This window comes from Panonychus citri, unplaced genomic scaffold (genome assembly GCF_014898815.1).
Source record: "Panonychus citri isolate SS breed McGregor unplaced genomic scaffold, ASM1489881v1 Contig00109, whole genome shotgun sequence".
Lineage (NCBI taxonomy): Eukaryota > Metazoa > Arthropoda > Arachnida > Trombidiformes > Tetranychidae > Panonychus > Panonychus citri.
The window spans coordinates 3,518-28,739 of NW_026515514.1; the positions used below are offsets into that span (position 1 = coordinate 3,518).

At 30.9% G+C, this 25,222-nt stretch overlaps 1 protein-coding gene across 1 annotated transcript; it reads left to right on the forward strand.

The window, feature by feature from the left end:
* Nucleotides 1–696: 696 nt before the first annotated feature.
* Nucleotides 697–25,222, forward strand: LOC128389607 (lachesin-like). Its single transcript, XM_053349220.1, has 7 exons — nucleotides 697–853; nucleotides 1,068–1,255; nucleotides 3,037–3,244; nucleotides 10,484–10,669; nucleotides 11,050–11,178; nucleotides 24,272–24,697; nucleotides 24,787–25,222. Exons 1-7 carry the CDS (start codon nucleotides 781–783, stop codon nucleotides 24,987–24,989), a joined length of 1,413 nt encoding a protein of 470 aa, XP_053205195.1. The 5' UTR covers nucleotides 697–780; the 3' UTR covers nucleotides 24,990–25,222.

The following is a 25,222-nucleotide window of genomic DNA, read 5'->3' on the forward strand; positions in this document are numbered from 1 at the left end:
TTTTATTACATAAATTACAATTAGTATTAACTTTCTCTTTCTTATTTGATGCTCAGTTTAATTGGTGAAAAAATGAAAGAATTTGTTGTTAAATCATCCACTAGATGGCAGAGCGAATTTTCTCAGCCTTCGAATATGTATCGCCATCTGATGACATTTTCTTCAACTTTTTCGATCTAATAAATTGATTCGATTGATAATTACCCTTGATTAGCCTTTTTTTTCTTGTTCTCAGGTCACTTTTCGAGTTCTAAATTTTCTCTACTTTGTTAAAGGAGCCGAAACTTGGAATTTCATTCATACGAACTGATCGATAACAGTCAATGGAATCTCTTGAGTCAAAGTTATCATTTGAAAACAAACCATAAACTTTTCGGTAAAATGATTGACAGAAAACAAATTAGTTATTATGGTTAACTAATAACAATATGATTAGAATAAAGTTCTTTCAGTTATTGCTGGGTAATTTTTCTGATGAATGTTGATACTGAATGGAAAAAAATAACAAGAAAAGATCAACTCTTTCGAGATGATATCGAATTGTGAATTGTTTATGGAATTCACTAGATGTCATGATGTTCATGTTTCGAATGGAATTATATTCGGTCAACATTTCTATGGGATGAGAATTTCATCTCGAGTTGTATTCTCAACAAATGTTAGTCATGATTCTGTTAGAACATTTTTCTATTCATTATCTTGTTCAGATCTGATGAACGACTTGATCTCCGTTTCTCTCTTTTTCCCCAATATACTTGTGAACATAAAAGTCCAAGTAAAATGTTGATACATAAAAGTGGAAAACTTTTCATTCAGTTAATTTTAAACATCCAAAATATTATTTTATTCACATGTGAGTATAACTTTACAAATGAAACAAAACTTTCTCATACCAGAAATTGTTAAACTTTTCCAACAATATCAAAGTGCTAGTATTCATCTTTACCAATCAATCGTTAATTATCATCAGCGAAACAAACCGCAAATTTGATTGTTGACATCAAAATGATATCATTTACTTTGAATTGATCTAATTTTCTTGCGTGTTTTCATCTAATTGTTTGCAGATACAAATAACTGTCTGGCCAAAGAATACAACTCAATCGACTCGATTAACTCTCTAAACGAGAAAGATTTTCCTAATGAAGATTATAATAATAAGCCTTATTTTGCCGAGATAATGTCCAATGTAACGGTTCAAGTTGGACGTCCTGTTAAATTTCAATGTGTAGTTGAAAATCTTGGCACTCGACAAGTGAGTTAATTGTTATTAATTATTTTCTACAATTGTTTGGTTACTTGATTGTGAGTTTTACGATGTCAACAAGGTGATTCTTTGTCTTGTTCATATTAATTGGAATTTTGATTCAGTTGTTTTCTGTCTTTTCTGGGTGAAAAAAAAACGATGGTGATTAGGTTGATATGAAATTGGGTGGAGGGTTTTTTCTGATGGAGTCATCAGTTGGTTGGAGTAGCTGGATGGATGGTAAAAGCGGAGGAAGGAAGAGGAAAAGAGAGATGATTCTAAGATTTTTTTCTGTAAATAGATAAGAATAATAAGAGAGGGAGAAAGGGAGAGAGAAAAGAGTCGATAAGCTAAAGATGAGGATGAAGGAGAGATGAAGATAAAGATGAGAATGGGGATATTCTGACAAGGACATTCAATAAAAGATAAAGAGGGGAAAAAAGATCCCAAGTTTAGGTTCTCAATGATTCTGTAGCTATTATCATGATATAGTTTTCAAGTGAAACTGATTCAACATTTGAAAGAGCCCAAGTTGAGTCCATTCCACCCTCTCTCTCTCTCTCTCTCTCTCTATCTCATTCTCTCTTTTATATCTTTATCTTCCTCGTCTTTCTTTTTTTCCTCTTTGATAATCATCTTACTTTCATCTTCCTTTGATTTTATTCTCATCCATCCCCATTATCCTCTTTACCCTCATTTTAACCATAAACATGTTTGGTTATTAAATGGAAATTGGTTTAGCCCGGGCCAACATACTTTATCCTCATCTGATGTTGTTTTTTTTTCTTGTGGGTGAGTGAGGGGTTTTCATGATGAGTATGCGTCTTCATTTTACTGATGCTAAATTAAATTGATGAACAGCATCAAACAGTTTCTTTGGGCCACAATATCTGTGTGAATATATGATAGCTTGAGCAACTTTACTTGATGAAAAGAGGGAAATAAGAAATGAGAGAGAGAGAGAGAGAGAGAGAGAGAGAGAGAGAGAGAGAGAGAGAGAGAAGGATGCAAAAAGAAGATGCTACAAGAAGAGAGACAGGGAGTGAATGATGAAAGTAGGAAGATTGTACTAGAGAAGATGACGAAAGAATATGAGTAAAATGAAAGGCAAAGCCGCTAAGCCGATTTTGTTAAGCTTAGCGATATTCATCAAAGTAAAGAGGGGAGAACATGTGAATGAGTAAGGAAAGGGTGAACCTTAATCAAGATAAAAGAAAGAAGAAGATGATCATCTTGATGAAAGAAAGAATGATGATAAAGAGGAAGAAGTGTATATATTGGACTTTTCGAGAATAAGAATGATGGGAAAGAAATTAAACTAAATAATATTGAATCTGTTCCAGGGAAACTAGAGAATCGGATGAAGCAGATAAATTTGATACTCGCCTTAGGAAGGTGTAACTGAATAGGTTACTATGTTTCTCTCTCTCTCTCTTCATCTTTATCATCATTATCATCTTAGAGATTCAGAGTCTCTCTGGTGAATTCAATTCCAAACAGTATATCCGGTTAAAAAGATTGAGGGTCAACCAGACAAAGTAATACAAGTATATATAACTCTTGATTAAATCATTGGAAAGCTTCAACTACAATGTTAATAATTGCTCATTTTGAGTGAGGGTAAAGGGATAAACTTGAAAAGGATTATCATTATCAGAATTATCATCTCAATCACCAAGAATATCTAATCAAGAGAAAAGGTTAATTTAATTTACAGAGGAACACAAAATATGTAAACAATTGGATTAACAATTTACTCTCATTTCTTTTCATTATCTTTATCCCTAAAGGTTGCCTGGGTTCGCAAGGATAAACATACATTATTAGCACTTGGAAAGGAAGTTATTAGTAAAAATAGTCGAATCGATGTCTCGAATCATACAGACAAAATATTTTCTCTCAAATTAGATCCAGTTAGAGAAGAGGACAGAGGTGAATATATGTGCCAAATAAACAGTTCTCCTGTAATCGATCAATCCGCTTTCCTCCGTGTAACAGGTAAGATGAATTTTCAATTTCTTATTTGAATATTTACCTGTAGAGTTGAATTCAGTCTGCATGGCGATTAATCAGTGTGAGAAAATGTCATGTTAATGTTATCATGTGTAATTTGTTATTGTTGTTGTTTTCTCTAAATATGATTACTGATTGGTGATTGAGGTTAATTGTTGAAATTTTTATGGATACAATCAAATGAACACAATGTTACAACACATTTACTAGTGTAGCAGAATTGAGTGAATGTTGTGTTTATTAAAAGATCAAGTTTCTCAGTTGAATGGTTAACAAAGTGTTAGGTTATTTACTTAATCAGTGGAAGCGTTAAAGCATTGGGAACAAAATGATAACGTGGTTTTGATCACATATAACATTGAAATCGGAAGTAAATCTCACTTGATGAGTTTATATATTTATCTCTCTTGTTATCGTCTATTAGGAGTATGAACTATTGTTGAGAAAAAGAAAACAAAAAATAACAAGAAATAAAATTGTGAGTAAATAACAGTATTTATATTGTTTATCCTTCTGTCTATTCAAAGCTTTTTACTCTTGTTCAAATAACATTGGGCTCACTTTAATCAATTGAATCGCATATAGAATTGACCGATTTGAAAGGGAATATGATGAGGATGAAGATGATAAGATGATAAAGAAACCAAAACAGAGAGAGAGAGAGAGAGAGAGAGAGAGAGAGAGAGAGAGAGAGAGAGAGATGAAGATATTCACTTTAGTTACATTGACATTGGGTTCTTAATAATAAAGGTTATCAAATATTTTGACAGTCAAGTGTCTTCATGATGATAATCATTATTATCATTGTTAACTAGAGTTAACAATTGATTGAGATAATTGGTCTGATTATGATTGTTAATCAAATGATCAAATCAATGTCACTTTTCAAACTTTTTACATTAATCAATTGCTTTTCCCTTCTGATTGTGTGTCATTTCATTTAATAATCAAATTACCTTAATATAAATCACTCTGGTTGCTGATAGGCAATGATAACAATGACAAATTATCAACCAAAAGTAATTGGTAAAGTTAATCAGGTTATAAGAATCAGGATTATCTCTTAATCATTTACATAATTATCAGGTTAATATAATGATTTGAAATTGTTCATTTCAAGTTAATTGATTAATAAGTTTTCTACTATTTTTCCATCTCATGAAAGCCACAAGAAAGTTGGTCAGTCTTATGGTCAAGATGATAATCATCATGATAATAATATAATTCTTTGAAATGTAAAACATAAATTGAAGTAATTCCCATAAAGTTAACATAATATATAGAAGATGACGTTATATAAATAACATGAGAAGATGATAAAAAGTTATCATGATAACCATTAGAAAAGAGCTGAGAGTTTGAGTTTTGAATTTTCGGCTTATTAACATGAAATCAATTTTCCAGTTCGAGAAAAATTTGATATATATGAAATAATAGTAAAAGTAAAAAGTTCAACAGTCAGAATGCTGAGATTTTTATCTCTTTTCATCACCATCATCATGAATCTTTTAATCTAATCATTTTCCTTTCCGCAATCCGTTTCTCTTGTTAGATTGAAGCTAATACATGGTTATATTTATTGGACCAAAATCCTATCATACTTTTTATCCGAAGCATTAATTTTTTGGTTTCCCTTTATTTTCACTGTACTTTTATCCCAAGTTAAACTTTTTTGATTATCTCTAATGGTTATGGTTATTATTTACATTAAACAGAACAAAATAATAAAAATATCGATATGATAATTCCTATTGTGATCTTAGACCAATAGATAAATATTATCATCATGTTATTATTATTGAAACAATTCAGTTGATAATTTATATATATTCACTCGCGGTTTTGGACTAATGTTTAAACGGTTCGAGTTTCTATCAATAAAAAGTAATCAGAGTTATTAATTTTATCATGTTATCGATTCATTTTGAGAAAACTTTTATTCATTTTCTGATAATCGATATGAATAACCTTCCAATCATTACTAGTGGCAATTAGTTAATCCACAATTTATATCAGTTTAATTGTAATATTAATAGATTGTGGTGTTAGGAGATAGTTTATCACCGATAATTGTGATTATCTGATTTTTTCTCTCTCAAAACTGATGTTCAACTTAATGGACTTATATCTTATCATGTTGAGCTTTTTTCTTAATCATGTTGATTATATTTATCCAACAGATTAGATCAGATTCTGATTTCTTTGATCAGAACTTTGTTTTAAAAATCTTTCAGTTGTGACCTTTTTTATCAATGAACTTGAACTCGGTTGTAGTAAGATTAGGTGATAGTGTATCTGTATTGACTAATTGAATTTATCATCATGTTGACAGAATAATTTTCCATGCAAAAGTTATTAATCTTGTGAAGTTTTTATTATTTCATGTTGTTCATTTGGTGATAAAAATCAGACTTTATGAGTTATATACCGGAAAAGTGGTCACCACAATAACTGGAAAGATAAATGAATATGATTCATATCTTACCAGTTGATATTCAGTTTCAAGTAATAAGCCAAAATGAATCAAGTAGTAAAATGTTAACACACTCAATTTCAATGGGACAATGGACTGGACACTGGGAAAGGATGACCAGTGTTATTAATAATAAGAAAAGTTCAATGGTCAACATAATGAAACTTAATGAACTTGTTCAACTTGAATAATATTAATATACGCATTGAAGTAAATTGTATTCAGTATTATGGATGAAACAAAAAATTGACCATTTCTTTTGAATGAAGATTAACCTGTTGATTTATTGGAGTGAAAACAATGAGATTGAGTGAATGTATCTACCATGAAGGTAGTACTGACCAGTCTAAGGAAGTAGATTTTCAGTTTCATCAATCCAGTCATTCTGATCTATTTTCATTTTCATTTGTTTCTTTTTCTTTCACCCTGATGGATTAAGATAAGTTCATTGGTAATGTTGTATATCAGCTTATCAAGTGATTTATTAAGGATTTATCAACTTCCAAGAATCTTGTCATGAACATGAAATCATTTACTCTCTCTCTCTCTCTCTCTCTCTCTCTCTTTCATGAATTACTTTTTCCCCAGTATAACACATGAGATTAAGTGAAATCAATGAAAATTTCGCCTGTAAAACTGATTATTCTTGATAAGAAATCAACAATTTGATTACTGAATTATTCACAAAATTATCAATAATTAATTCAAACAATACAATTCAAGGAAAAGCTCATTCATATCAATCTGTTCATTTTCAGGGAAACATTTCAACGTTTTCCTCCCCTGGTAATCACTCATTTCGTTTTCCAATTCCATCAACATGATACATTTTATATCTTAAGTTCATCTTTTATAATAATAATTTTCGATATCATTATTTCAATATAAATCTCTCCATGTTTTTCTAAAATTTCATCTCAATTCTTCAACTTCTCATATAATCTCAGCTGAATTTGTCTGTCATCTAATCGTCATTTCAAGTAATAAACCAGATAGAAAATATCACAATGAGAGAAATTCTGACAACCTTTCACCTCTCACAAGAAGTTCATCAAATAACCGAATCATCGATAAGATGATAAAATACGAAAATATTTTCGTGTATCGAATCATCAAATCGCATCAGTCTACATGATCTAAAACCCTCGAGGGCTCAAATATCAATACATTAATGTTTCTCTCACTATTTCACACTTTTGATATTCTTAAAAGAAAGAGAATAGGTCACTTTTATCGACGGATAGTTCGATAAATATCAAACAAATTGGTAGAAAAGAAAACAATATTTTACTCTTTCTAATGACCTTATTATAGATTCTAAGAATTTCTGATGTTCAGCTATCATGAGAAACAAATCATCAGAGATAACATTTAGTTGAGATTATTTCACCATGGATACTTTCATATTATTCTCAGATAACATTGTTGAAGATAAAATTAGGATATCAAGATGCAGAAATCAACTCGATACGTATATCAGAATTAAGCTAATATAATACAATGTATTTAACTTGGGTAAGCAGTTTGAATACCCTCGCTATTATATAGTTGATTTATACTCTTAAATCACCTTAGGGTGTTTCTTTTAAAATAATTTTCTGTTTATCTTAAATCTGGAATTACAGTTGAATCATTTACGATAAATTTAGCCTGAAAAGTTCATTGGCATTTGCAAGTTTATTTTCTGACTTATTAGACATTTGAATTTATTTCATTTCATTTTCCTCAATGAAACCAACTCAATTCCAAGTTTTCATATTTAAGCAGCATTTTTCTCATCCTATTGCTGACCTGATTATCTTGATGATTAGAAGTAGATCAGAATCAGCTGATTATTGGATTAATTTAGTACTATTGAAGGTGCATAATTAGCCAATAGCCTGGAGCATTTTGATCAAAATTTCAGCTTCACTTTGTATCAGAATTATTAACATGAGAAAGTTATCCGATAATTACTGAGGTTAACTGTCAATCTTCAGGGTTGTTTTTGGAAGTATCTGTTTAGCTCTCAATACTTTTCACCTTTGGGCTCATCAAAGTTCTGAATCAAATGAAAGATATAAGATAATATCTGTCATCAAGTTGAGTCTCTTTTCCCTCCCAAAGATCAAGAAGATGAGGAAACAACATGAAAAGAAACAAAAAGTTTATCATCTTCTATCATTTTGAAACATGAGATGCTCACATTCTGTCGCTTTTTACCTTCACTCATGAAAGTAGAGAGAAAGAGCAAAAAAACTTCATCATTTTGAGAACTTAAAGTTTCAGTTGAAAAGTTGAAAAGAAAAAAAAAGTTAATACATTAGTCGTTTCCTTGAGATAAAATTCACTCCCAGTAAATAGGAATTTCTCATCGTGCCTTGAAACTAATTATCTAAAAGTTACTCACAATTTATGAACAAGATTAACTTCACCAACGAAAAGAAGTTAAATTTTTTCAAGAGACAGTTGAATTAGAGGATCACAAGTTAGTGCTAATCAAGATTAAGCTAATTGGATATTGAAAGATTATCATTATTGTATTTCCGGTTCATGTTTTCGATGGTTTTTTTTTCGGAAACAAATTAAAAGCAAGAAAAAGGGGTCAAAAGTTGTAGCTTATTATTTGATCTTTAACTCCCAGGATGATAATGTTTACTGTATGTCTTGTCATGGATGAAATATCTGTAAAAGTTAATCTGACCTATGGTCAGTCTTGAGATTCATTCTGCTGATTTACTTATTTACTCAGGTTAAGATGAAGAATAAGATAAGTAAGGATGAAGATAAGATTTTCCAATGAAAATTGTATGAGCAGCATCGTCTCATGATGGTTAAAGTAAAATATTGATAAAGGTATTCATCTAATATCTTATCATGAGAATATATTTATATATACCTACAGTTGATACCTTGAATTCTTGCTCAGAATTTTGATGCTTTTCTCCATTAACCACGAATTGGAGTCTAATGAATTTTACCATTGAACCTTAATATCTCATACTATTCAAGTTAATTCACTCAATTTTATCTTCACATGAGCAAATGTAATCACAAGAAAATGAAAACATGAGATAAAACCATAAAGAAATGAACAACTGAACTTATAGGAAGTTATTGAAGAAAACAAAGAAAAAAAAGAAAAGTAATAATTTAAAATATTGGAAATGCAAAATGAGATAAAAAAAAAGGAGAAGAAAAAAACTTCAATTTGATTATATTATCAATGATCAATTTCCATTAATTGTTATCAACAAATTCAATTGATTTGGGTGATGATAAACTCACAGTTTTACCAATAATTTGAAAAGTGGTGAAAACGATAATAAGTAATTGCAATAGCAATAATATTAATGATTCTGGTGATGGATTTAATGTTTTCCCTTTGGTATAATATAATAATTCAATGCTCTATGTTAGAAAATGTTAAGTTGATAATTTTTTGTTCACTATTCTCGTTGATTGTTAAGTTTTGCAAAGTGAATTGTGAATCACAATTTAGTTAACTACTATTAGAATGGAGTAGAAAATGGGTTGAACAACAAACGATCAATGATCTTGTGGGCTCAGTTTGATTGATAGATTTTTGTTGTGAGAAGTAACAAAAAGTTAATCTGACATTTCGCTTCTCCTTCTTATGTATATTCCTATTCTCCATCTTTTACTTTTCCTCTTTTCATCATCATCATCATCTTTCACCATCTCTCCATCTTCATCTTCATCTTCAAATGCAAAAACATTACACCACCCTCTTTTTGTATCTTCCTCTCTCTCTCTCCCTTTATTTTCCTCTCTCGGTAATAAGAATCATCTCCATATCAAAATGTTATCTTTGTTACATGATAACAATACTATGAATAGAAATAAGCAAAATCAGATGAGATCAGTTAGCTTAACCATTGAGAGACCAGCAGATACAAAATGATATGAGCAATGAATTATTATCTCAGCATTTCAATGGAAATGCTAAGAAAAGCATCATCATCATCATCATCACTTTGTCTTGCTCTCTTTTTTTATTATTACGCTTTTTTTACACTCCAATATTTCACAACTAATTTTTCTTATTCTCATCATGTTAATATGTTTTTTTCTCATTCACTTTCATTCAAATTTTTCTTTGACGCTTCTTTACACTTTCTCATCTCTCAATTCTGATAATTGGCTCACCAACTCTTTTAAATCATAATTAAGTTGTACATTTACTCTAATCAAAAATAGAGGCCAATAAACCATAAATACTTGAAACTTAATCATGTTGCTTTACTTTTACATGAAAGTCTTTTTCACACTAATTTAAAGGGTGAAATCGAGATGATCTTAACTTAGAAATCGCTCAGAATTGACCCAATTTACTAATCGTTTAGTCATTTGATTAATTATAATCCGGCTCAAATCATTTCGTTTCTAATTTTTATCCAGCATAATCAATAAACTTTTTCTGTCAAAAACAAAGTCTTACGCTTTAGAAAGATTTGATTATCTAATCTATGAATAGACAGAGAAATAAAAAGTTCTTTTAACGAATTCAATTAACTGAATAATCTTTGATCCCTGTGCTTGGAAAAGTTTTCAGGTTAACCCATGATACCTGACACTAAGGTGGAATATTTGTTTGAAAAAGTTAATCAAATAAACTGTAGACTGAATTTTCCTAAGGATTATCTATTTGTTTCATAAGAATGTTGAACAAACTTTTACTAATCTTTTCTCTCTCTCTCTCTCTCTCTCTCTCTCGAAATTATCCTGAATCATCATGAATACTTTCGTAGTGCCACCTTATTTTGTTGAGGATCAAACAAGTTCAGATACTGATGTTGATGAAAATGATTCTGTAAGTTTACGATGCACAGCAAGAGGATTCCCTGCACCTACGATTGAATGGAGGAGGGAAGATAAAGAATCTATTGATGCCTTATCACCATCATCAATATCTTCATCTAGTGACAATAAGAATGGTAAGTAACCAGTGAATACCCTTCTCTATATATAAATATCATAATAAAAGTGTGAACGTGTTTTCAATCAAATGAAACAATGTTTATCCTTTTAACACAATTTAAATGTAATATTTTTCTATGCCATCTAAATATCATTATGAACGTGATAACATTATCACAATCACTTTTGGGAATTTGTTCATTCCAGCACAAAAGTATTTCGATAGGAAAATAAAACACTATTACCCTGGATTAGACTATCGATTGATACTTTTTTTGCGAATCACAACAATTTGATCGTGATGATGAACGTAAATGATATAAATAAGAGGCTTGATAGTTTACAATTTCGAAATGATTAAGTTTTTGACCCCTTTTTGTCCATTTTTTCTTTGCAGTTCGAACCGTTCAAGGTACTTTTTTGAACTTAAGTCAAGTTCGTCGGCAACACATGGGTGTTTATCTATGCATAGCATCAAATGGAATACCAAATTCTGTAAGCAAACGGATTTTTCTCGGAGTTAAATGTAAGTTCAATATCGAGAATGGATTAACAGATTGAATTTATTTCATTTTCAATTTTCTTATTATTCTGAATAAAATTTTTTTTTCTTCTCTTCAATGGAAGATACTTATGGTGATGATGATGATGTGAGGATAAAGATGGTGGTGATAATGATAAAAAAGATAAAGAAAAAAACTAACTGAGGATCATGAGGTTAAGAAGAATGTTGAACAAAAAATAACAATGAATACAAAACGATAAATGATCAGAAAGTGGTCTTTTCTTACATATCATCCAATCGTCATTATCTATCTTATCTGATTTTATTCTTCATCTTCCTGATTTTTGCATCTTCTTCTCTGTATGAATGTTTGTCAGAATGATCAAGTAGATTTGCTATTTATCGACACTTTAAATGGATAACATAAAGTCCCTTCCTGATTTTTTCTCATGTAGCAACAAAAAAATCGGTTAGTCCTATTTTTCTGCTCTTCATCTTTTCCCTTAGCTGCTTGAATACTTCAGAACTTTTTTCTCAACAACTTAGCTTTTCATTTGATTCTATGCAATTTCTTAATCTTTTCTGTGCCACTATTGTATAATAGGCCAATCATTCAATCAAACGCATCTGATTTCTTCTTGTTTCTTTTCAAGTTACCATATAAATCTTATATTATAAGATGATATGAAAAAGATGACCATTGTCCTACAAGCTATCATCACCATGATTGGTCTCTAAGCTTTGTATTAATATCTTTTTGATATCGGTTACTGGTAAAAATGATCCCTGAAAAGTTTAAATAACAATCAAGTGCAGTTTATGGTCTAAGCAAATAGAACTGAAATCCTAATTATGAAACTCAGTTTAATTTTCTACTTTGTTGTACTATATTGCCAATATTAGGTACCTTCGAAAGTTTTTGCACGGTAAGAATTGGTAGAAATGGAAATATAAAGTTGAAGGTCATTTTTAAGTAAAAACAGTTATGGTACTTGACAAAATCTCTTGAACACCAGTTTAAAAATACGACACACTGCAAGTAATTTTTGAGCGCCTTTAGATTTAAAAGGGAATGGGAAGAGTCAGTAGGTTTTTCAGCAAACGCGAATCTTCTGAATCATGCTTTAAGCTCAATGTAATTTCAAAGCCTAGATCATGTTTTTCTCTAGCACAAATCTCCTAATTCTCAATGGATTTTAATGAGCAGAAAGTTGCATTATTACAAGAAAATGAAAAAACTAAATTTTACCAAGAAAAAGCGAGACGACGATGCCAAGCAACAATTCACGCACATCAATAAAAGTGTTTTCGGTTTCCTTGCCAATGAGAGTCATGCATGTGCGTTGAAAAGTTTTCGCAAAATGTTTGCTTTACATGCTTTATTCTTCATCTTTAGCAAATAAACTTTTCTCAGTGACATAGGTAGTGATTCAGACTACTAAACAATCAGCATCCTTATGGTCATCTATCGATACTTTTTGAGAACGAGAATAAAGATATAAAGGTTTCATGATTAGTACAAATGATTGTGATTCTTGCTTGTTGAGAAAATGAGTAAATTGAAAAAAATTTATACTTACAAGCTCTAATAGTGGATTTGATCTCTTTTTTTGAGATCTTTATGGATAGCTACTCGAATCCTAAGCCACTCAAACATTTTTACGATTCATCAACTTCAATTTTAAACAAATTTTTAATCTCTCTAGTAGTAAATAGTGTCTATTGCCTGTTATGGGCGGAGCTTAAAGTTGTCTGGGGGTGAGTACCTGAAGTGGGGGTGGGTATTAGAAAAATGCGCAGATTTCAAAAATGACCTCTACACATGCGCAGATGCGCTCTATAATATTCGCAGTAATTTAGTGAGAAGTATAAAACAAGATGGTCAGTCACGAAATAAATCAGTTCATTATCAACTCTTGCTTATGTAGTTTCTCTTGTGAACATCAATATGATTAGTCCGAAATTTTCACCAGTGACTGATCTTAGTTATCTGAAAGATGAAGAACAGCGGATAGTAACCTTCTTTACATCTGAATGGGGGCGTGAGATAGAAAACCGCTTCGAATTAGCGCGTGATGGTTATTACTATACAGGAGTAACTCGCCAGTGCAAGCGTATTTTTTGTGGCCATCTACATTATGCATCTAATGTTCAGGATTTATATTATATTGAACATCGGTTACAATCATCAAATTGTTCCTTCATGCGAAATTCTGATTGTGGTAATATACCTTACATGCCAACTGAAACGCCTAACCGTGGAGGTTGGTTTGAAGTAAGTAATCAACACAGTTCAACTCAAAATCAATCTCACATACAAGAGACCTCTATTCAAAACAGTGAACATAGTTCAAGTGAAGGTGAAGACGTAATAGATGATTACCCAAGATCACAGAATAACCGTGAGATCTTAGAGGCGGTTAGACATGAAACTCCTACTCGGGGTGCTCGTCGTTACATCAGATCAATAAGACACAACATCCGAAATCGGCTTATAACTTTTGCTGCATAATGTGAACGTAGAAGAAACTTCAAACCAGTTGCTCCTGAGCTTAGCTCATTAGTTAAGAGACTATCAACATTTGATGGATGGCCTTCCAACACTATAATTAGTCCAAATGAATTAGCTGAGGCAGGATTCTTCTACACTGCAACGGTACAATTTCAAATTGGGAGAAGGACGACAATGCTTGAACGGTTCATGCATATTTCTTTCCAAAATACTCTTTTCTTTATTTAAAAAGAGGACAGCTTTTTATCGATGGTATCAATTCACCAAAAACTAAGGTCACACCCTTGCTAGAATTGCCAGAAGCATCTGAGGACAAGAATCGATATACATGTAAAATTTGTCTTGACAAAGAAGTAGGCACAGTATTTACTCCATGTGATCATGCAAAAGCATGCACAGAGTGTGCACCACAGCTTGATTCATGTCCTATTTGTAAGACAAATATCGCGAGTATTTTTAGATTGAAATTAATCGATTGCGTTTTTTTAATTATAAAATAATTTTATTAATAAACTAATGATAATGACTTCATCAAAAGAATTTACAATGTCTGTTTTATTGGTAAACCCTGTGAATATAAGTTTACCTGTATGAAATACAGAGACTTTAGATTTACCAATTATGTAGTAAGCAGCTTGATATATTTCAGGGTTATATTCAAAATCTCCATTCTTTGCTAGGATTATAGTGAACATCTGTGTTCCCAAAGGAAAAGAGTTATAACTATCTTCTTTATCTTGGTTCTTTTCATTTACCATCAGTGGAAGATAGGAGGAAAGGATTATAGTGAACATCTGTGTTCCCAAAGGAAATGAGTTATAACTATTTTCTTTAGTTTGGTTCTTGTCATTTTCCATCTGTGGAAGATAGGATTATTATCGTCTTGAGAGAGATAACTTTTGTTTTATTATGGGAAGGAGATCCATAGAGTGAGTGGATGACAATAGGCGTTACCGTCCGAGTGAGCTATTTTCCACATAAATACCAAGTTTTTTTCGTTAAAAATCATCAGTCTTCTTTACTCATTCACCCTTGCTATCTAACTCTCACTCTCTCTCTTAACTTACTTTTTTTTCTTTGCTTACAACAATGTCTTCGATCCCTCCTTTATCGTCATCTCTTGCTGAACTTACTCTATCGCCCTCGACTTTCGCCATGATATTTGGTCCCTCAGCTATGCCTGCTCCTTCTATTTCTCCACCTCAAGCCTGCGATAGTCAACAGCCTGATATTCTTGAACTTCAATCACTCGATGCTTCGACAAGGGCAGCTCTCTTAGACCCTTATAGTCTAACTGGGTCTATTCCTTTAGTTGATGTTGTGAACCTACTCAATGCCCTTAGAGTCTCTATCACCGAGAACAAGGATTGGGCCTCAGCCGCTTCATACCTTGGTTTGGCAGTAAATCAAATGGTGGACTACTATAAGAAAGACGAAGAGATGCCTCCAGTAGCTTCAGCAGTTAATGTTTCTACTAAAGACCAAGAAACCATTGAAATCAGTTCGAGTTCAACAATCGTCCTTGACTCTTGTGACAGTTCTCCTTCAACCCAGCTAAGTGAATCCTTCACTTCTCGGACCATTCGAGCGATTGGACTACATTCACTGATGGAAGTGAGATAGAATATAATACACCATCTTCAACCGATACATTCAACACCGATTGTAAAAACTCCTTATAAAAGACTCCCTTTATTACCATGTAGACTATTTGGACCTTCTCCTATTCTCATTAGAAAGCGTCCTCATAAAGATTCTTATGAAGTGATCAAGTGTAAAAAAGTTCGCCGATAATAATTGTGATTAACAATAAAGAGCTTTTCCTCTCCTTAATATTGTCTATTATTTCCATTTATTTCATTTCTAATATCTTCCCTTAAATTTCATTGATTCGAAATTAACGCTTATTTTATGTGTATACATGTACATAGTGTATATAGTACCATTAACTTATATACAAACAAAAAAATGCAAAATGCTTCTACACTACCTATCTACCCCAAGCGGATTTTATTTGAAGATTTTTTGTTGTTTTGTTTGTTGGTTTTTGTCGGAGTAGACTCGGTAGTGTAGAACATATCTGGTCTCGTTTGTCTTGGGTGGACCTTGCGTCACTTTGCCACCTTGTTGGTTGACCAGTCCAACTGGAAGGGGCTAGCGAGACGCCAAGAGAGTTGCTGCCTAGAAGTGGACGTGAACCCACGAATCCGTAGTAACCTTGCAGTTGGCCATTCCGCTTGGCTACCAGGAACTAGACAAAAAGATAGTCTTAAATATTCATGTCTTTCCTGTTCAGACCACTCTCCCCATTTCAGGTACCCACCCCTAGTCAACTTTAAGCTCCGCCCATAACAGGCAATAGACACTATTTACTGCTCTCTCTGCGTATCGAAATTAGCATGAGAGAAAATGACACATTTTCCTCGTCGTTTGTATAGCATAAAATAGCTAAAATTTGAATCAGCAATTGGTAGATTGCGATGAGAACTAATTAGCAAAAAATACAAAATTTATAAATTTGACTTATCATAACAATTTGAAAAAATCTTTTACACATATTGGAATGAAAAGAGACTTACGATTTGCCTGGTTTGTACATATTTTAAATGAGCTTTGGTTGAATTTTTTTGTTGAGTAGACTAGAATATCAAAGATTGTGAAATGAATATTTTTGATCTGTTTCTCACTGCTGATGAAAAAAGATCAAACTCTTATAAATAGACAAATTGAAAAATTTTCGGTTTCCTTGCCAATGAGAGACATGCCTGTGCGTTGAAAAGTTTATTAAAATGTTTTCTTTATATTCTCCATCTTTAGCAAATAATCTTTTCTCAGTGACATAGGTAGTTAGGCAGATTACTAAACTACCGGCATCCTTATGGTCCTCTATCGATACTTTTTGAAAACGAGAGAAATAACTATATTGTGAATTTAGTCAAATTACAAAGTATACAAACAATCACCGCGCACCCAAGAAGCATTTTTGTTGTACTAACTCTACTGTCCCACCAAATCAAACACAATGGTCATCGGCAACCCCGCCTTGATCGAAGAAATGTTTTTTATTTCAAATTAGGAATTTGTGTTCCGTTCCAAGTGATTTGAATGTATCTTGAGTATTACCAGTATTTCACTTAATTAACCAGGTTACCATTCAAATTAGTAGCTTTTCTGTGTTGAAGACGTGGTCATATTTCTATGCAAAATTGAATATTATCTCCGCGAATTTGATGACTTTTTCTGTTAAAATCTTTCAGAGGAAATTTCCTTTGAATAAAAATTTTCTCCAATATAAACTGTACGGGCTGAATTTTATTACAGATATTTTATCATGCAAATCTTGAGCTGCTTTATTATTATAACAAGCAGATTACAGGGTGAAAATGTTATGTTAAATCACAACTGAATAATGATTGTCATTGATGGTGAACGTTATCAACTTTTCATTGTTAAATAACGATACGAAAAAAGGGTTTGAAGTAATTTTATCTCAGCAAGAAGAAAGTAAAATTAATGGTAATACCTAGTTTATCATGATGATAATAATCATGATGAAACCATGAAAATGTTATAAATTAGCCTAAGAAATGAGTGTTTCAAACTAATTCACATTTTAAGCATGTCTCAAGCGCCATCAAGTAAAAAATTTGAAACAGTTAAGGTTAAGATACAATTGTAATCAAATTATCATCATTAATTTAAGGGTAAGGATAAAAAGTTCAAACAAATTCAGGATATAATACATGAAAATCTAAGCAACTCTCATAATTGGTCTGAAAATTTGATAATTTCAAACAAATTGGTTACAAAATCTTATCATATATTAGTTGATGTGGTAACTAAGGGAGTAAATTAAATTAACTGTGTAAAAAGTTTTCCTCAATTGTAATTGTTTATTTGGTTAATTAGTTAATCTCAATGTTCCCCTTTTGGTCAGATGATACGATTTTTATTCCTCAATCATCATTGGTGAATTCTGTTTAATCAGGGAAATTGTAAATGAATAAGGAACAGAATCAATTGATTATCTCTTTAATTTTATCTTCTTCTTGTTGTTGTTTCTTTAGTTTTCTTATTCCATTGATTTATTCAATGATGAATTTCCTTCTGAAGTTGATGATAAGATGCTTAGTGGATATTCAAAGGTTAATACAAAATTCAATAGAAAAAGAATCAACTTATTACAACTAATGAGAATTTCATCAAGCATCATTTTCATCATTCTATTCATTGATATTCTAGATTCTCTGTTTCATCATTTCATTCATTATTGTGTTTACACATTCAATTTTATTCTCATCTTCATCTTCATCTTCATCATCACGATGTTATCATTACCTTGTAAAGTGTAATCATAATGCTGAACAATATGCTGATGAAATGAACATTATAATCTTGTTGATCTTTTTTTCTTCTTCCTCATCATTTTGGTTATTTTATTTTCACTATTCAAGAAACGAATTCACCATGACTGAAAAAAAATCATGATGATGAGAATGTCGATTAGAGGAATTAATATTTTTCGATGATAATTGAAATACATGATCTTCTTGTTGACAATAATTGTGACAAATTGGGACTTAATATCATCAAAAGAATCAGTTGTTTTATCTTATCAAGTCGAGCAAAATATTGTTATCATTAAAATTATCTCTCAGTTGAGTTTCTCCTCAATCTTAATCCATAAGGAAAATATAATTGATTCAACCGACTGGAATAAAAGAGCAGAATGAGAAAAAAAATCAGATTAATTTCTTAAGAGAAAGAGAGAAAAAGATAAATCAAACTGAAGATGAGGATAAATACCATTCTATTCATAAAATATTCTTTCCTTGTGACGATCTTTACATGGGGATAGTTAGTATTACATCAATTTATTATCTCTTTTCGGGCTCAGAAAAAGTTCAAACAAGTATTTTAATCGTTTCGACCGCAAAAGATTTTCGTCTGAACATTAGATGCAAAAATTTCGAGCCGACCTTTGAACGAATTTCAACTCGAATGAGCTTTGGGCGAGAAACTTGAGTTCGATGTTTAACTTGATTAGAGTTTTTCCAACAGAATTATACTAATAATGAATTAGATGGTTTCTTTTATGAGAATTGGTTTAACTTTCTATTATTATATTTGTTTGGTTTTCTTGTTCTCTTTTTTTATTGACTCTCAAGAGGAATTCAAGTGGGAGTATCTTGATTGGAATCAGAATCAAGTGATACTTTGTTCAATTGAGAAGAATAAAGTTGAAAGTAAAGAAAAATACAATGAAAAAGTGAATCTCGAACCTCCAAATGAACACATATGTAAAAGTTACCTCTTGTTCTGGATTGTTAATCAATGTCAAAATGGTGTCTTCTTCTTATTCCGTCTCATCTTGTAATGATGATGATGATGATGATGATACTCCTCATGATCTTCATGATGTGTTTATATGTTTATCTATTGGAACACCAAATAATTGTGACATTGTGAGTTGAAGAAGAAAACAGAATAAGACAAAACGAGAAGGAGTCAAAATAAGATGAAAAATAACCAGGAAATTGAAAGACTCAATCAAATATCTCATCATCATCTTCATCATCATTTAGATCTTCATCTTCTCGATAACATCTCTCATTGTTTCCTCATATAATATATACTTTTTTTGTCTTAGTCTATTCTCCCAATATATATATATATGTACTTATATTGTTCTGATAAATTCAGTTCGAAATAGGATATTAAGGTCATCAAGAGGCAAACTCATATATACATCAGGAACATAAGGTCAAATTGGGATCACGATGATAATAACGCGAGTCGATAAACTTTTGTTTTCTTTTTGTTCATCTTGGAGATAATCTTTTTGTGATTCAGAATATTGATCACCAATCTCGATTATCATAATCATCATTAAACAATATTATTTATCTTTTCAATATAATATTTGTATGATTTGCTCTGATTCTGATAATATTCTGATTCTAATAATAATAATAATCTTTTCCCCCATTTCCCTCAATGAAAGGCAACATTTTTTTTTGTTTATCTTGTCAATTAATATCATTGTGACAAGACAATTGATACAATCAATTAATCAAATAACAGTTAAACAAGATTAGTTTACTATCATTTTGTTTGTTTTGTCGTTTAATTATTTTTTCGGGTTAATCTGATTCTCACTGTTGTTGATACGACCTTTTTGTTTTGTCTGATATGTTTTACTTTCTTGACATCAAATAGATTTACATATATAATTAGAAAAAGGCAAATGTAATCATTGTGAAATTATCAAACAATTAATCAATTGTAAACAACATTAACTTGTTTTCATCTTCTCAATTTCAATTAATTTCATGTTAAAACAAATTGTTCACTTTGTGAGATAAAAATCATTTACATGATGTAAAATGTTTCCTTCATTATAATGATAATATTAGATTGATGTGATTTATTATCATCATTTACTTGAGGTAATTATTTAATCACTGATTAAGTGTATTTCAAATATGTGGTAGCTAATTGACTTTGATAACTTTGTCAATGTTCAAATCAATTAACTTTCATTTCATTAGAAGGTTGAAAAAATATCATTATTGTATTAATAATGTTAACTTAATGGAGGAGATGAAAATATAAATTGAAATTCTGAGAAAGTTTCAAGTGAAATTAAAGTTTGAAAGTTTTTTCTTTTCTCTTCCTATTCTTTAAAATTTATTTTCGCCCTGGTCATGATCTTCATGATCGCCTGAGTATCATCATCATCATCATCTCATTATCTTCACCATAGTATCAAGTGAAATGTTTATCATCATATTCAGTTAATTGTATATTGTCCATCACCTATATTGGTACTTGAATAGAATCATGATGAGGATAAAGATGAAGATAATGAGGATTTTTGTTTGTTCATTTTCCAGATTGATTTAGTTGTTATGAGTGAGTGAGAGAGAGAGAGAAGTGGGATGATAAACAGGGAGACGATGATGGCGATGATAATGATCATATTGATGAGGAATCTCATTGAATATGGGAAAAGGAAAAGATTGATAAAGTGACTTGTATCTTATTCTTTCTTATATATTTCATTTCTATTCATTCGAGATGTAAATTTCGCTGGATAAGATGATGATAATATTATAAAGATGAAGATGAGGATGAGTATCAGAATTGAAACAAGAATCGGTTTCATTTACTGTGATCTTATGTTTTTTTTTCATTGATTTCTCATTGATTCATTATCTTTGTTGATGATTAACCCACTTGATGATTGTCGGAATATTCAATTGCTATTATAAATATCTAATTCTTGCACATCTACAGACCAAATTACCGATAACAGGTCAAACTTGGTCAAGTTTACTTATCATGAATAACATGGAATCTTGAACTACTTGAAGGAGTATCTTTGCTAGAAAATGAGAAAACCTTTGAGGAAAGTTCATCTTGTTCATGATTATATGTATATAAAGAGGAGACAAGATAAATTCTGATTAATCCTGATTCTTTTTTCCAGCTCAAACCTCTACTAGCCTTTTCCAATTGAATCAACCATCAAGATTTCATATGTAATTTAACCAAAATTGAGAATCGTCTCAACAGCAGAGAGAGAGAGAGAGAGAGAGAGAGTAAATATTTTCTTTGAATTCATTAAGATTGATTAACAAGCCAACTTTATCTCATCTCTGATATAATACATTTGTATATTATTATCATGATGATAATCATCTTAGAGAATCAACGAAAAAGGTGAATGATTCAATAAAGGCTTAAGAAGATGAAGACGAAAGAGAGGGGAAAAAAATTCTAATACCAGTCTCGAAAAGGTTATTGGTTTAAGTTTACATGTGATGCCCGAATCAACTTGTCTAATCATATCTATTGACCCATTGGTATATTTATCTGTTAATCTGTTAATATGTATTATATTCAATCACATTCCATGTAGGATAACCTGGCACTACATCGATTCAATAGTTTACTATTGGATCACAGGCCATCCCAATATAAAGACCGTCAAAATTTCAACGATAATCTTGTCCCCCATTTATGGTGTGACCAAATAAACCTTTAATAATAATCCCTAAATACGTTCTTTGAAGGATGACCTTGAAATTTAAAATTTACTTTCACATGAACTTTAAAGACGTTAGTTCACCCAAGACCTTGATCTTTCAATAAGACGATTGAGTAACTTTCAAATTTCCCCTGTTCAAGTCTCTAGGGCTTCTAGTTACCGGAAGAAACACCGGAGAAAAGCTGAACAGTCCTGTATTTGGATTATATATTAAAATGCTCTGTATTGGAATTTATAAATTGATTCAATGAGAAACTGAATTTACTGATAAAATCTAGATAACAATTAATCCTCTTAAAATAATCAGTAAGTCATCAAGGTAACATGAAGCGATCATTGTTAAAGTTAAAACACTTTGGTTAAACTGTTTCGAATGAGCAATAAAGTTAGATTAACGTTGAAGAACCAGGTACATAATATATGTCATCATCATCATCATCTTCATGATTAAGATGAAAGAGTGAACATATAAGAAGAATTTTAGATGGATGACAAGTTATCTTCCTCTTTCTTTTCACTTAATTTGTACTCTCACTTTCGTCTTAATCTTCATTTGTCAAGATCCTTACGAAAACTTGTTTCGAGGATTATGTTCAAGATGTTTGTCTTTAGAAGATGAAGATAAATCCAATGAGAGAGAGAGAGGAAAACTTTACAGTTATCCCATGAATCTGACAATGAAAATAAAACTTCATTTTTGAGCTCATCTTTCTGTCTGTTCAATAAAATGAAAATAAAAAGCTCCAAACAAATAAACTCAATTGAAGTGAAATTTGGACAACATGATGAATCTATCACTTTCATGGTAACTTTTTCCAGATTATTCAACGTTAATCTTGACATGAACTTTACGAGTCTATGAGTTATCTTTCTGTCAACAAGATCATCGACTTTCAATCTTATCAAAACTTTAATCTTATTCTTTTGAGTCAAATTTGATTAACCATAAGATTAACACCATTCATCTGATCTCAATTTAAATCTATTGAAACCATAAGAAAATTGTGATAATTTGAAATGTTTAATTTTTCTCTAAATCACTTCTACTCATTGGAAACTTTTTTACCTCTTTTCTGGAAATTAATCAGTTGAATAGAACAAGAAAAATTGAGAATTAAATTAAATTGAGTGAAACTTTTATCAGAACTTTTCAGAACTCTGTGTATTGAATTGGTTTTGAACAATTTAAATGATCTTGTAATCACTCAGCCCATTGAAATTATTATTATCATTAGGTTGACATTGAGATTCTGATGAAGATAATAACATTAACATTGATTTAAATGTTATCATGACAACATGAAAATGTCTTGTTACGCCTTCAACAATTATGTTATTAATAATATCATGGAACAAGACTCACTTGAAGATTCTGCTCCCTGGATCAATTGTTGTATCTTAGCATCATCTTGAGTCGAAGATGAAGATAAAAAAGAGAGAGATGAGGATGAGGATGAGGATGAAGATGAAGATGATGAAACTGATGAGGAAACTGGTTGATGATGCGTGAAAAACTTTTCAGGGGAAAAAATTGTAACCATTATTAGCTGAATTTTTCAGGAATTATCTGTTTATCCATTTGGGCATTTATATGATTATCATTCATTACTTTCTGTGATTATTGAATTTGTAAACTGGTTGATAAACTTTTCCAAATTAATATCAACAACAAAGTATCACAATCGTTGAATTGGTTAGATAAATTATTGTGAATTTCGATTAGTTTTAAATTGATTAAATCAGCAGGAAATTTGCGATTCATTCATTTTTCTTGTCTCTCTCTCTCTCTCTCTCTCTCTCTCTCTCAAATAAATAATAATAGTATTTAATTCATCAGAATATTATGAGTATCAAATGAATATTGTGATCGATTAAGTTTTATTACTCGAATCATGATTATTTCAAATGGTTTGTTTTTCTTTCATTGATGAACATTTTGAAAAACGGAAATTTTTTTCTCCAAGACTTTAATATCATTTCTATGATAATTCAATAGTAAACTCTCAAAATATTTAGTTACTCATTTCAATTGTTTCTCAGAAAATTCGAAGATTGAAATTGATATCATAGTTTCTGTTGAATATTATTCAGATATTAACTATATGCTTGTCATTTCAATCAATTCTGTGCTCAATAGTCAATACAATTCAAGAAATAGAGTTTCAATGATGAAAAGTTTCGAGTCTCGAATGAGAAAAAAAAAGTTACCAGTTACTTTTCATTTGCAAATTTATTCAAATTAATTGGATCAGATTGTCATTCATATTAAACAATAATAACAAACATAAATCTAAATTCAATTCTTCCATAATGTTATCGTTTGCACGAGAAAATTTTAATTTAACAAACAATTTACTTAATTGTTGTTAAGTTCGTGGAAAGTGTCGCCATCTGTAACCGTAGAAAGAAACTGTAGATGTAAACAGAGAGAAAAAAATTTAATCATTTTAACCCAAAAGTGGGTTAATTTGGTTGATTAGAATTTGTAATTGATTTAATTTCTGTTGATTAATTTTTTCTTTTTCTCTTTCGTAATTTGATCAATACAGTTCCACCTCTTGTCTGGACACCGTTACAACGTGTTGGGTCACCTTTAAACGGAGAAGTCACTTTAAATTGTATTGTTGATGCTTATCCCAAACCCGATTGTTATTGGATGAAAACATCGACACGACAAATTATTTTGGACAATTCTAAATATTCAACATCAATCACATCTAATTCATTCAAGTACGAGGTCACTTTAACCATAAAGAATGTCGATTATCAAGATTTTACCAGTTACAGTTGCGTTGGTAAAAACGTACTAAGTGAAGCCTCAGGAACGATTGTCCTATTTGAGATACCACGTCCATCGACCCAACGGGCAGTTATTAATAGTATAACAAGTCCACCGAGTAAAGAAGTTACAAAAAATAGAAAAAATTATCTTGGTAATACAAAAAATTCGCTCAATTCTGATTCCAGTGATAAAGGTAAACCAATAATTCTGAGCATTATCATTAATAGATATCGATATCGAGCTAATATTTTAATAACATTTTCTGTTTTCTTTTTTCGTTAGAAAAATTAAATTTTGCTTCATTCAAAACGAATTCATACAAAAACGATATTCCATCGGAACAAATTACAATGCAAACCGAAGATGGAGTAACAACTACCGACGATTTAACAGAATCAATGGCAGATTCATCATCTAAAGAATTAATTACTTCCTGGTCAATTGGTTTTCTTATCGTCTCTCATTTAATGATCACATTTAATTAACCATTAGAAGAATTTGATTGTGTTTTCCATTCCCTTCGATTATCACAGTTTCATCTTCGTCATCTTGAATACCCTCTTCTCATATTGTGCCCTTTCAATTTGTTTCTCCTCAAATTTAAATTGAAAGACAATTAACATGTTTGTAACTATTATTACAATCGAATCAAGTAAATTGGCTTAATCGATGAAAATTCTGTGCTAACCGAAGTATCGTGAGCTTATATATATTTAAA

Excerpts from the sequence above, each read along its gene's own strand:
- LOC128389607 (XM_053349220.1), top strand. The coding sequence starts at position 781 with ATGTTGATACATAAAAGTGGAAAACTTTTCATTCAGTTAATTTTAAAC. Across the intron at positions 10,670-11,049 it reads ATCTAGTGACAATAAGAATG|TTCGAACCGTTCAAGGTACT; the intron begins GTAAGTAACCAG and ends TTTTCTTTGCAG. Across the intron at positions 24,698-24,786 it reads TTCTGATTCCAGTGATAAAG|AAAAATTAAATTTTGCTTCA; the intron begins GTAAACCAATAA and ends TTTTTTCGTTAG.